The sequence below is a fragment of the Hylaeus volcanicus genome, chromosome 7 (genome assembly GCF_026283585.1).
Source record: "Hylaeus volcanicus isolate JK05 chromosome 7, UHH_iyHylVolc1.0_haploid, whole genome shotgun sequence".
Lineage (NCBI taxonomy): Eukaryota > Metazoa > Arthropoda > Insecta > Hymenoptera > Colletidae > Hylaeus > Hylaeus volcanicus.
Window position 1 is genome coordinate 8,454,906 of NC_071982.1, and position 14,566 is coordinate 8,469,471.

Below are 14,566 nucleotides of genomic sequence, written 5' to 3' on the forward strand. Positions count from 1 at the left end.
AGGCCGCAGTGAACTGTGGGCTTTCGCTGCTTTCCCGCTTTTCGCCACCCTCTGCCGCCCTGGCGGCAGCACTGTGGGCGTCTGCACCTTGCCTACCCTGCGCGGATGCCACCCACGGACGCCCATTCCGAGAAGACGCTCCCCCGTTTCTCCGCGAAAACGTTAAACAAGAATACTTTAATATTCCCGAAACTTAAGTTCGATTTAACACACGTTCGCGTAAATAAACAAAGAAAGATCTTTCGTCGCGTCTCGATAAACATCGTACGAGGGTCGTTACTTGTGCTTGTAAATATAGGTAAACAAGTTTGCTATTTTCATTGCTTTGCCATAATTTGTTACAGAGAAGCGGGGGATATTGATTTTGGGCGGCAGAGGAAATGTTCTTATCTTCGGGTGACACCGAAATTCGGTACTATTCGAGGTTGTTACTTACTACGAATCGTTTCGGGTCGCCTTTTACGGGCCGGGGTTTCACCGTGCGATGGATTCTTATTGGTTTCGAATGCGTGGCGAGTTCTCCGGGGTCGTCGGGGATCGAGGATTGCTCAAATCTTCATCCGCGTCCAGCAGTATTTTTTAGTTTGCTTGTAAGAGGGTCGACCTTTGTCGGTTTAAGCTCAGGAAAAGTCCCTTTCGGAAAATGCCATCGTTTATCACTGGATGTTTTCCGCGATTCTTTCCAGTTTATTTTGAGTAGCTACACGAGTTTCCTTCTACGATTTTACGACGATAAGAAACATTCCGACTGTCGTTAGGCCCGACTCGATTAATTTAGAAAAATAATTATATTTTATCGTTACGTTCTGAAATATGGGGAGAGGGCAGAAAGCAAAATCGTTCTTTTTAGGTTACATTCAAACAAATAAATAAAGGGAGGTTATGTTTCGATCGGTGAGTTGAATGATCAATGTGTTTGACATTTTTCGGGCGGCTAAAAATGTCGCGAAAATTAGAAAGAGTTTTCGGATCTTCAAGGAAATTGGTATTTTTTAAGTTACTTGGGCCGCAAATTACAAATCTGATATCAGAATTGCGAAATTCAAAATGTCCTTATACTTCTTCGATTTAATATTCTCAAATAAATTCTATTTACTATTTCTCCCGTGTCTAATTTATTCGCCACCCTCGATCATCCAAAATCCTACATAAATTTATAACGTGTTTATTTTCAATCAATTCTGTAATTGTCCTCGTTATCAACAATTTTTTGCCATCAAATGTTCAAATGTTCAATACCTGATCAATAAACATCAATTGGTGTACAGCGAAATGCTAAATAATAAACAATTAGTGACATTCGCAGAAACGACATTACTTTCTGGTCCCCCTGATATCTTCGAGATGTCTTCGTTACGCGAGATTAATTGAACGCCGGAGAATCCGTCCGATGAAGTCAACTTTGCCCGTTTTAAAGAAAGGGAACTTTAGCTCGCGAACCGCTTTGTTCGTCCTTATTATTAGAACTCCTCTCCAGGAGAAAGAACGAGCTTTAAAGGTTTCGATAGAAACGTCCGGCGGAGGATCCAGCGTCATCCATGGCAATTTCACCTCTATTCGTCTTTCTTCCGCATTCTTGGTCGAATAGTTTCCGAGGTTGCAGGGGTGATGCAGCCACTATACGCGATTTCTTGCAATTTCATCGTCGACGCGACACAATGCAACTTGATTCTCGGCTGGGGCCATTTATTCCGCCAGTTTCGCTTCGCCTTCCCCAACATTAACCGACGAACTAAATTCCTGTTCGCTTCGTGCCACTGCGGACAGCGCGAAAGTCGAAAACGACTCTTCTTTCGATGATTGATATACAAATATTGTAACGAGTTGAAAAAAGAATCGAAAATGCACGAGCACGGAACGCGATGATGTTCTTTGTTCTCGATCGTGTAAACGGTCCAGATCCGTTCGATCCGTTTTCAACGAACGAATTCATTCGAAAAATGTTTCGACTCATTCACAGTTGGGACAGCGTGCGTTGCGATCGCGGCTGGAAAACATTCCGCGTGTTTATTCGCCCCGACGTGAAAAGAGAAATTATATTTATACAAGAGAGAGACTGTTTTAAACGACGCGTGAAAATTGCACGTTCGGTTCGTTTATTTGAACGGGTGCAATGTTTGCAGTCGATTCGTGACGGATTTTACGTACATATGTATCCGTCTTTGTTTACGTCGCGTTAAATTGCTGATCAATATAATCGCTGTGCCACCCCGAAAAACAATAGCGCGCCGTGCGATCGATAAAAAATTATATCTAGTATCTAATTCGTTAAATCCGTCGCAATTTACCGGGCGATAGATCGGTCGGAGCCTCGTTAAACTCGACGAAAGCGCGTTGGAAAATGAATGTCTACAAACACGGTCGTATCACGTGTCATTTATCAATTCGAATGGCTCGTGGAGTTCCAACAGAGTCGGATGAATTTATCGCAGTTTGAACATCGATTTCCTTCGGCTATCAGCCCGACGCCGACGTTTCAATTCGACGCTTTGTGCGAGCTATTGGAGAATAATGAGTTCGGATAAAGAAGGCATTTGGCAGCGTAACGTGCTATGTAGTTTCTTTCAAATTTCGTTTCGGTGTAATTTTTACTATTAATTTTATTATTAATTTTTGTGTCATTTCGTACGAGCCACGACTTCGGTAACGTTGTTGATCGCAACCAGGACAAAATTTATCTTCTGGTAGCCATCGCTTTGAAAGGAGATTCGAGTGTTCCGTGAGAGCCTATTGAACGTGTTCCGTTCAACTTCCAGAATGAACGCAGAATCCAAGCTCTCAACCCTTTTCACTCGAAATGCCAGGTGAATAGACCCCCGAGCTGTTAGGCCTTCTACTCGAAGCAATCTCTTTGCGCTACGAAAATCTTGTCTGCTTTAGTCCCTTGTCAGTGAAGAAATAAAATATGGGACGACGATAGACCAAAATACCGAACGAAACTCTGGCAACTTCCGCGAGATAGTATTGAGAGGAAGAAGTCTGCGTATTAGGGTTGTCACAGATGCAAGGTTCGACTCTATACTCGTAGAGACTGTCTGTATACAGAAAAGACTGGATAAGTGCAAGAAAATCGGGACCCAAACGTTGCAGTTATCCAGACGAGGTTTCTATTCTGTGTCTCTTTACATTTGGCTCGAGTCGAGCGTAGAAAAGGACAGGGAGTGAAAGAGAAAGAGAGAGGCTATGTTTCGATCGGTGGACACGTCGGTCGAATCATCGATGTGTTCGATGTTTTTTGGGTGGCCAAAAATGTGGCCAAAATTAGAAAGAGTTAAAATTGTAAGAGTTAATATTAACAATTAATAAAGCAAAATATATATACACTACAGACTCAACGACAAAATTCCATCGTTACTCTGTCCTCATGTGACGTCACATAGATGATTTTATCTTTGCTTGAAAGGATTCAAGAGGGATGCAAGACAAAAGGACGAGCATCGCGATAACAGTGAAAAACAGTATGGTGTCACATTTTTCATTCCATAAAATATCACTCGATTAAGTTGTCGCGTGACGCGTACGCGACAGTCAAGTTTACTGTCAACGACGCGCGAAAGTGGGCCGAGGGCAAGGTGTTAACTATCGTGGTAATTGAACAATTTCAGGCATCCTCGAGCGACAAGACGCCCACTGGCTTCGGGTTCTCCGCGTGCATTCCAATCGGTAGGAACGGATCCCGCGAAAAACAGAGTGAATTGTCCCGTTAGTAAAGAGAGAGAAGGAAGACGAAGGGTAAACCGAAAACCACTTGGAAATTGGGTCGCCGGCGTGAACGATGGTCCATCATTAAAACGACAGTAATTACGAGGGTCTTCAGAGCCACTCTGAGTTAGGAAACAGCATTCGCGAAGTGGATGCCTGATTGGCGAGCATGGAAAGATCGACTACTTCGCTGCGGACTTGACTGATAACCGATTACTTCATTCATTTTGCTAATATAATAATTTAAATATTTATCCATACTTAGTACGACGATATACATAAGGTCTCCAGAAATGCACAAATTTATCTACCATAAATGCACAGAAACCAGCCCCACCACTGGGGGGACCTCTTGAGGGGTCTAGGAGTTCTATCCTCGAGTAATGTAAACATAATCCGGGATCGGTTTACTCGGTGAGACAATTTAATGCAACGGTGAAACTTTTTTATTATTAACTTTTTTATTGTAAAACTTTTACCATCATATTCCTGACATTTTTCTGATTAAAATGAGACCAAACACGACGTAATTCGTAGCGTATTTACTTGTGACAATTTATTATGTATCGTATATCGTAGAACACTAACTAAAAAAAGATTCATGGTAAATATCATCAGAATTATATCCTGTTTATTCTCACTTTAATTAGAAAAATGATGGTAAAAGTGTTATAACAAAAAAGTTAATAATAAAAGTTTCACCGTTGCATTAAATTGTTTCACCGACATACCCTGGTATTTTCTCTCCTCTTCTTTATTCGCTGTCCTTCGTAGCTCCTCGGCAAACATCAGAGAATATACGAACTCTGCGATAAACGCACAATGTCAGTCCCGAGCTTGTGCATTTATGGAGACTTTACTGTACCAGCATCGCTACCGATGAACCATGAACATATTAAACTGTAAATCGTAAACGCTAAAATTTATAGTGCATGCGACGAAAGCGTTTCTTGATATTAAAAATTTATTAAAATTCTGTAAAATATGTATACATTTGATCGAGCTCGTTCTCTGAGTCATTTTAGATTGCGTAACGCAAAGCTGACATAAAATTTGCGATGATAAAGGGGAATTCGAGAAGCTTTGTGGGTAACTAAGGAAGCTTTTGAAGGGTTGCTCGTACCACAAGGAGTTGGAAGGATGTACTTAGATATATATATTCTACTTCGAATACTCTACTTCTGATTCTTTAATAATTGTCCATTTAACATCAATTTACATTTGTATTATAATATCAGGTAAATTATTCATATATATATTGTACGCTAATGAATAATTTACCTGATATTATAATACAAATGTAAATTGATGTTAAATGGACAATTGAAAAGTAACAAGTTTCCATGTGTTAAGCTTTATTATTATGCAGTTTATTAAGTGCTCCTGTATTCCAGTAATTTTATAAGATAATCTCTATTTACATGTATATTTATATGGTAATATAACACAAAGGAATCACAGCAGCTTTTTCCACAGAAATCAAAATTGCAAGTCTCCTCAGGCAATTATTACTCTTTTTTTGTTTCACTTTAAATGGCGCGAAGTATCCTTTTAAATACATCCTCGGTACACTTGACAAAGGTAATTAAAAGCACGATACTCGAGAAGCTTACTCTGTTACGAGACGTAATAGTAATACAGTATATTGCCAATTATGAGTACGATAAAGCACCTGAATTATTAAAATGAAGGTGGAACTGTTCTCACTATTTATAATTTATGTATGTACAATCCGTTACAAAATTTGCAATTATTTATATGCTTAATCATTAAAACTTCACTCTAATGAAGTGAAACAAGAGAAGCTTAGCAATCATCTAATATTATAATTTAATTAAAAAGAGTCTTTAACCGTATTGGCAATTTGTATCGATCATCAAAATCAAATTTCAATCGAGAAACGGACAATAGAAACATAAACATTGAACATTCCTCAAACATGATTCGTGATATTGATTCATCTCTCGCCGTTAAACGTTCTCGCTATTACAATTTGCCACCATTCAGTGTCTCATTAGCTCTTTGCAATTGCATTCTTTCGGAATATTAATTAACAAACTTAAAAACAAAAAAAAAGAAGAAGAAAAAACGATTACTAGGAGAGATCGAGAACGTTTCGTTGAACTTGATACTTGCTTCGCGTAAGTTCTTCGTTACCTTACGCAATGTACATTAATCGGATTAGAACATGTATCGTGGATTGTCTTTCTTTCTCATCGTTATGGTAAACCAACGATTATACCGCTTCGACCGATATTCCCTGGAACGTTTCAGCTGAAGTAGCGAAATTCACAATTGAAAATTTTAAACGAATTACAGATGAAACGTTAAAATACGAGATCACGAATTTTCACGGCGGTATGTACACCAACGAAATTGATCCCTCGAGCTGGCAGGTGTTCGCAGACTTCAGTCAGGAAACGAAGCGTTTCGGTGTCAGCGCGGTTACAATGTCGAAATATTAAGTATGTTTACGTCGAAGGATCAATTGGATGGTTCGGTTGTAGGTTTCGACTCGTACCGTCGATTGGTCTGTGTTCGTGTGTGACCATCGGGATCGGTGTTCGAAGGGCGTGAAGTAATTTTAAGTTTATTCATTCACCTCGATACTTCTTATTTGTAGATTTAATAATGATGCTGATAATAATAATAATATAATAATAAACATCATAATAATAATAATAATAATAATAATAATAATAATAAATCGTCATTTAGAATTATTGTACATCGATATATTATTTAATATAATCTATTATATATATTCTATATTAATATAGACTTCTATCTGATTCAATTAAATTCTTAAATCTTTATAATTTTTTGTTATCACCTGCCGAGTAAATTCTGGCAACACGAGTGAGAAACACTTACTTAACGGAGAAAGAAAATACACCACCATAGCGTGTCGTCAGTTTTACATTTTAATTCTCCACGCGCCATGTCCGAGAACGTCGAATATCACCTATTAAAACGATCACAAAGGGACGCGCGACGTCATCCGGACGTGCGCATAAAATTCATACAAAAGAAAAAAAAAAGAAAACAGGAAAGAAAAAAAAATAAAGGTATAACAGCAGCATCGATGATCTTCACTCTCTCGACATGGCGCCTGTACCGTTAAAACGTTTTGGAATTGACTTGAATAGTTCCCTATATGAACGTTATATATCGAGCCCTTCGGTAATCACGTAATTAAATCACATGCGTGATTAGAAAAAACGACGGTGCTAAAAAGGACTAGAAGCTACATTAGAATTAGTAAAAACGAAGACTAAATTGTTAAGCGAACCATATAACACGTTCGTAAACAAACAGTATTTTTTCCCCCTCTTACGATTTTTTGTACTTTTTTGATTAGGGTTCATCGTTTGGCCGTGCCAGTTACCGCAATATCTTTGTCCGTCCGCGAATACAGTGTATACCAGGCATAATCTTGGTGCTTAAATTAGTGCTACTTGTTTCTCTGCCCTTCAACCTCGCCTCTTACTTTCTGTTCTATATCCCGCTGAAGGAAATACGGTTCAACTGGTACTTATTTATCGTTAGGTCAACTGTAAGTGGCCACAGAGAAAACCAAAGATGGGCAAAATTTTATTCGAATAATAGACGACGAATAAAAGCACCGCGTAACCATTTATTCGCCACGTTTCATTCGTCAAAACGCGAATCGAATTATTTCATTTTATAACGAAAATTGTAATTTTTATTGAGCAGATAACGAACCAGAAGTTTTGTTTATCTTTAATTACTTATTCGAAATGTTTATTTAGATAAGAATTTTGCCCCTCTCTGAAGAAAACACAATGCTCCGCCCATGTTTCCCGCCAGAGAAATGTGTCGTTGTAATTTCGCTTTTACGCTAATTAACACAGCTCGAAGTTAACAAGTGATTCAAAGACGATTACAGAATGTTTCCCAGCCCTTATTTACTATCATCGAAAATCACATGGTCTATACCCGAGTCTCCGAGCACTTTCACACTCGACCAGACGAAGAGTGCGACGGTCTTCGTAAACTCTTACAATTATGCTCCCTCCGAAACAAATAATTTCTCTCACGACTAACAAGCGAGAATTCTTTTCCCCCTAATTTCGTATTCGCAGCGAATACGATGAAACAGAAACGTCTCCGAAGAGTTTTTCTCCCAAGTGAGCAGTATGTACAACTAATTTTAGAAAGAACTAACGATCCTTTTTTTTAAGTCAAAAAATTGATTTCTACTAATTTAATGTATAATTCTCTTTCGCCAGTACTTTCACCGTCGCGATTTTACAATCCAAAACTGGCAATGATTCATACCAATTATAGTAACACCATTTAATATAACATCATCGTTATAAACACATTACGAAAATTAATGTTAAATATCATTTATATAGTACAGAGCCGTTTTTTTTTGTTTTTTTTTTTGTTTTTTTTTTTAGCAGCGCATAGAACTTCTCGACCGAAAATTAACCAAACACAAAGAACTTTTAGCTGTAACAAAAGTTTCATTTCTTAACTCACTGCCCGTGATTCGGAATCGTACTTTAGCTATAATAACGATCATTCGATGCGTAGTTATACATACGATTAATAATAAATTAATACAACAAATACTCATATTAATTCATAAACGTGTGATATAATTAATTATATGAATCAATAAGATTTCGAATATTCAGCAGTTCGTTGGCCAATATTAATGTACAAATGTCGTGCAAAGAAAAAATAATACATTGCCAATGAAGATGAGCGAATCGTAACGCCCGTATACTTTCTCTGCCACGTTCAGAAAATTAATTAGCATTCTCGAGATCTTGCGTTGTAAGTGCAGCAGCAACAAAATTATGGAAAAAAGTCTTCTCGTGTGAATTTAGTTAACTTAACCGATTGCACCTCGCTATTCGTCTTCCGTGTCACCGTCGCTACTGTAATCTTGCAAAACAGCTGGTCTCAAGAATGGCGCATTGTTTGTTTGGCTGTAACGTTAACAATTGTAAGATTATTTTAGGAACAATTTTGGATTATGTACGAAAAATAATTTAAGATGAAGTTTTACTTACGCGAGCCTTCGATAATGATTCAACCATTCTTCCAACATTTGTGCTACGAGTAAAGGTCTCTTGTGAAGTTTCTGTTGCGCAACAAGGACACCACCTTCGGTCCTACATACGTCGAGCCATTCCTTCAATATAGATTCCTCTCTGCCAACTTCTTCCGGACTCAGAAAGTGTATGGGTAAGAGTTTGTGTTCTCGATCCATTAACGGCATGAATGTAGTTTGCATTTGTATTTGTAGCTGCTGAAGAGGACCGTTACCGCCACCCAAGCCGACACCACCGTGAGATGAGAGAGGTGGTATTCTAGACGATGCATATGGTTCGATGGGAACCAAAGCCGTGAAATGACCACGGGTATAACCTAAAGCGATAGGCGATCGAATGCAAAACGAAGGTTCCCATAAAAGCGGAAGGTAAACACCTTCGAATCTCGCATAACCTGTAATCAGAATAGTTTGGTCGGTTAACGGTTGAATTATTTTCTTTTGTCAAAAATAAACAAATCTTACGCGACAACCTACCTATATCTTCGCCCCTAAAACTTTTAACGTATTTAACACCATAAACGATGATAGGTCGCCTTAAAATGTGAGCAAGAGCAAACACGTGCAACTGTTCTAACGCGCTTCCTGGTTGAGCAGCCGTCGCTAACAAACTTTCCCAGTCTTCTTGCCATTGGGTTTCTTCTAATGTAAAATCCAACATTCTAGACGCTTGCGATGCTTCGTATTCCCTCCATCGAGGATAAAAACTGAAATAAAGAAACCATAGACGATTAATTAATGATACATCTAAGCTGGTGTGGCGTTCTAGGTTCAAATGGAAACATCGTTAGTCGCAAAAGTTACTTACAATTGGCCAGCTTGTTGCAAAGAATCGGCAAGAGCTCTCCTTAAAGCGTTATCTCGATCAAAAACACCCCAAGTAGCTTGCATCGCAGAATCTAATAAACAATCTCCAGCAGATCTATTCCAAAGGGCGTGTAAGCGACTTCCTAAACGCTCGGTAATCTCTAAAGACCAATTCAGCGCCGGTGGTTCCCCTCCGCCACCTTCTAATTGCTGTTGAGCCTCTTTGTCTAATAACTCCTCTAACATTTGCTCTTGCACGATGCTTGGTAAATCCTCGACCTGACAATTAATTCTGTACTTATATTTGCGTGTTATGTAGACAATTGAAATTACATCGAGAAATGAATAGTTTTAACTACGATACCCCAAAAAAGAATTATAATATTATAGTAACCTCGGCAGGTAAAGCGAATGTAGCTATGTCAGTGACAAAATAACATGGAAAAGAACCCTTGCGTAATCGGATACTATTGGTGACGTGTCTGCGTATTTGTGCAGCCAAATCTGGTGCAACGTAACTTGGTACCCTTTTTATTCCAGAACCGGAACCTTCAATTTGTGATAATAATGTCGCTAGAATATCTTCTCTTTGAAATCTGTCAAAGTTATGACAAATTGAATAAGGAACGCTTTGAAAATTTTGCCTTTCTAGCACAACAATATCGTATAATACATAATCAGGGATGGGCGCGCGTTCAAATAATTTTCTAACTGATATACATATAAACACACAAATGAATATAGAAAATGATGAAGCAGTATAGAACCTGTATAAGTTTATATTACTAAAAAAATTTCTATGTATATGTTATATATCAACGTTGGTTGCATAATCTTTTCAAAAATAATTTCAGCTCCTACATGCTCTCAACGATATATTCGTGTTTAAATCATTTGTAATTTCTACAAAATTTGCATACCGATAATGTTAATAACGAACTTTTATCTCTCGATAAGGATGTAAAAACGACCGTCGAAACGTTGAGAAAGAAAATACGTTTCTACATACGAAGATATTCGTCGTTCGAATACTTCCTTAAATACATATTGCGCCCATACCTGTATATAATATACAGTAACATTTATTGTGCTCTGTGTATAAGGAACAAGTTGAAACACAGCCAAAAAATATATATAATCATACAAATATATAAAATAATCTAAAATAGCTTTAAAGAAATCCTTTGTCAAAAATTATATCCCACTGACCTAATAGCTAAGTGCACTAGAGTGTGACCAACATCAAAAGCGCTACTTCTATTTAGAAGCAGAACTTCCGAATGCGTCAACTGACGAGCAGGATCACCGCCACTTGCCAAATACGCTTCGACAGGAGCATTCTCGCCCTCCACAATGCCGAGACACGCGTTTAACCAACACCAATCGGTGTGACGTCTCAGCTGTTTTACTCTACGCTCGTAGTCGCAATTATTAGGAGACTGAGGAGTAGACAAACTGTCGTTTCTGCTGTCGGGATATCTATGCGAACTCCTACAACATAAGAATGCGACGTTTTTAGTATAAAAACTCTTTTTCTGTTGAAAAATTAGGGACCACCCGCTTCCTATACATTTACCTTCGTCCTATCGCCGTATTCTCGTCTCTCTGATTCTGATGAATATACTGTGCATGGGGAGGGGAAGGTAAGTTACGTTGACTATGATCCCTCTCGGGACTCGGCAGAATGACACCCATATTATTGGTTGTCTTTTCCCTTTTGTCCTTTTCTTTAGGATTACCGCACATCACGCACTTGGTAGCTTTCGGCCAATTTTCGTAAGTACACACGAGACAAGACCATTTCTCCGGATGTAAATTTGTTTGTAGATTGTAATATTTCTCTGGATGTAAATTTATCGGGGCGGGATTGGATCCCGAATTTGGCGGTGGATCTCCTAACCTGAGGGGTGCTAGGTGCTCGTGCAAATTCGAAGCTACAGAGTGTATCGACTGAATAAGACCCGTAGATTTTCTATTCCCACACTGAACACATCGTGTGGTATTTTGATAGTTAAGATAGGTACACATTGCACAAGACCACTTTCCACCTGATGGTACATTTTGACTATAGTTCTGAGGACTAAGATTATACGAGTCTGTGGGACTCAAATGAGTTACTGGACCAGAAGCGACGTTCGATCCAGACCGTTGGGGACTTGGATCACGTAGGCGGTAAATGTCCTCACCTAACAAAGGCTTAGCACCCCTGCACATCGTGCATTTCAAAGACGAAGGCCAATTTTCATACGTACAATATTCACAGGTCCATTTCGACTCCTGTTCCTCGAGCCTGTTATTCATTTTTCTCTGTATGGCCAGTTGTCGTGCGAACTCTATCGTTTCTAATGCATAAACAGTGTAATACCGACACTCAAATTAAATGTATTTAAGAAGCATGGAGGTAGAGTCGAAAGTTACATTAAATATCTGACAAATTATCGGTGCTTATAGTAACAGAATTTTGCATATTTCGAGTGGTAAGCATGCGACGCAGAGATAATTTCCATAAATATCAATGGTACTATTCGTTAGTTATTGAATGTAGTTTATGTCATGTGGTAAACATGTCGAATGGATACGTGAAAATAAAAGCTGCCACGGTAATGCGAATGTAGACAGCTACCAAAGCCTGTAAAGAAAAAAGAGAGAAAATATGAGTTTGATAGAAAGATATACGTAAGAAATTGTTTTTGTAAATAATAGTATAGATAACAGAAAAATACACGTAAAATAGATTAGTTCCTTCTCTTTATCAAAAACGCGAGGTAATGGAATGAATAAAAAGGCAAAGTATGTTTTTTATCGTATTTATTTACCGTTATTTTAGCGAAGGGATTAAAGTCGAAAGAGACCGAGTCCAAAGCAAAACGCGGCAAACTGTAACAGAGGTTTGAAATGTGACTGACCTCTGGCGCTTTTATGTCGCGCCGAGCGTCACACGTCAAAGGGAAACGCGGAGAAGATTCGCGGAAACAAAGCGAAGACAGGAAAGTGACAGACAGGAAAATGTTTGCTACCTGGCAGAACTCGAGCCCGATGTCCCAAAAGTTGTTGTCACGCGCGAATAAGCTCCATCGATGAACGATGCGTCGGCCGATCGTTGTGAAACTGACGTGCGAGGACGAACGCTGGAGATCGGTGGTATCACTCGCTACGGCCAGCAGCCCACTGTAATCGACATTCAAAAGAAGAGAGCAGGTTAAGGCACGGGTCGCGCAAACAATTTCTGCGAAGGACGAAAAGCCGCGCGCCTTCTCTCCTCGCGATGGAATCGAAGCGAATCTTCTTTCCCCACCGACGAAGACCCGAGGCACGTCACTCGTCGAACGGATAAAAACGTACACGCACGAAACGAGACAAGAAACCTCTATCTTTCTACACTCACTCACTCCTTGAAAAACAGACGCGCGATTTTCCTTGGCGGCTGCACTTTGCGCCCCTTTCCCTCCTACGAGTCAAATGCAGTCATGATATTTTCCATCGAACTGGCATGCAAAGCTGCGGACTTCGCTGAGAAAGTAGGTTTTGACAATTATCCGCAAACAGATGTCAGTGCTGCCAATGTCACGTGACGGTGTCTCGCGAAATCAACGTTAGAGGGCCACGGACATGGAAAGGATTCTCGCGAGTGACGAGAGGCGTTTAAATCTGCACGTCACGAAAACAGAATCGAGCGGAACTTTGTTCGAACGATACCTGCTGGAAATATTTAATAAACAATCGGGAATCGTACGAGCGTTCCGAAATCGTCGCTGGCGATCGATTCCGAAAGGAACTCGCTTTAAAATATAGTTATCCAAAACAGAGATTTCGAGTCATTCGATAGGAAATTGTTACATGTTCAAGTCGTCCCGCGTTAGCCGATGAATTCTAACCAGCAGACACCAGACGAACGTGAAATTCCCTTTTCTCTCTTATTCCTAAACCTAATGTCAGTCGCCACGGTCACTTCGTTCATAATAGTCGACATTCCGTGCAGTTACGTCACGCGATTCACTTAGTCATCTTCGTCCCTTTAAATCGACTCGTCCTTGAAAGTAATCGGAATCCGCGAGTGATTTTCGCCTTAGAATTTGTTAGAAACAACAAAAACAAATGGACTTGCACGATCGCCACATGTATGGTTGCACTGATAGTACCATGTCCGCTTCCGGTTTTTAAGATGCACCACGCACTTCTCTTTATCTCGCCATTGACACTTTGATACCGATTTCGAGAACGTTCCGGTTACTTTTGATAGCCAAGATATATACGCGTGGATTAATTAAAGACTTGGTCAGTGGTGCTTTGGTGCGTTGATTAAGATGCAAAATGTTCCTTTAACATCTACTCGTTCAAGCAGCGTACACAGGGAAAACTATTTTTTATTTATAAATATCTTGGGCCGTGCGCCAAATGGGACTTAGCCTAGACACTTATCCTTGACATTTGATTGACTGCGACTGTATCACCGTACTAGAAATAACATATATCTAATACGGAAGAAAACAATTTTTATTCTTCGTTGTTTACGTACCCCGCTTACGAGAATTGCGCTTTCCTAGGTATCGTCCGCTAAGCAACCAATGGGTGCATTCAGACAGGGCACCGCTCGCTAAGACGCTCCGTGAGCGGCTGAATTTACAAATTTTTCGCTCTCAAACATAACGCTCCTTGATAGCAGCCAATCACTGAACTACATTAATAATTTTAATTTCATTTTATTTACGTACGAAGCTGTAGAAAATTCAGCTATAGCACTCCAACTGTACGAATACTGGTTTTACTACTAGTGGCGCCATCCGTGGGAAAGCGCCCAAGTTTGTAGAAAGAATAGTTCCCACTGTCAACGCTAGATGGCGAGTTGTTTTATCTAGTGGCGCCATCCGTGGGAAAACGCCCAAGTTTGTCGTCCCCAAGTAGTTTCCGCCGTTCTCCCAGAGATGGCGCCACCGTCACTAATAATACGAAACAATAATAAATTCGCAT

General features: G+C 39.6%; 1 protein-coding gene across 4 annotated transcripts; it reads right to left on the reverse strand.

Moving 5' to 3' along the window:
• Positions 1 to 5,050: 5,050 nt before the first annotated feature.
• Positions 5,051 to 14,332, reverse strand: LOC128879526 (ubiquitin thioesterase trabid). Of its 4 annotated transcripts, none has more exons than XM_054128758.1 (9): positions 14,115 to 14,332; positions 12,616 to 12,766; positions 11,175 to 12,227; positions 10,808 to 11,089; positions 9,993 to 10,194; positions 9,600 to 9,877; positions 9,269 to 9,498; positions 8,751 to 9,186; positions 5,051 to 8,666 (listed from the first exon to the last, which is right to left on the reverse strand). In XM_054128758.1, the coding sequence occupies exons 3-9, from the start codon at positions 11,897 to 11,899 to the stop codon at positions 8,588 to 8,590; spliced, it is 2,232 nt and encodes a 743-aa protein (XP_053984733.1). In that variant the 5' UTR covers positions 11,900 to 12,227; positions 12,616 to 12,766; positions 14,115 to 14,332; the 3' UTR covers positions 5,051 to 8,587. The 4 variants fall into 4 exon arrangements, with proteins under 4 accessions (XP_053984733.1, XP_053984734.1, XP_053984731.1 ...); XM_054128759.1 differs by lacking the exon at positions 14,115 to 14,332 and adding an exon at positions 13,738 to 14,050; XM_054128756.1 differs by lacking the exon at positions 14,115 to 14,332 and adding an exon at positions 12,988 to 13,730.
• Between the last annotated feature and the right edge of the window lie 234 nt (positions 14,333 to 14,566).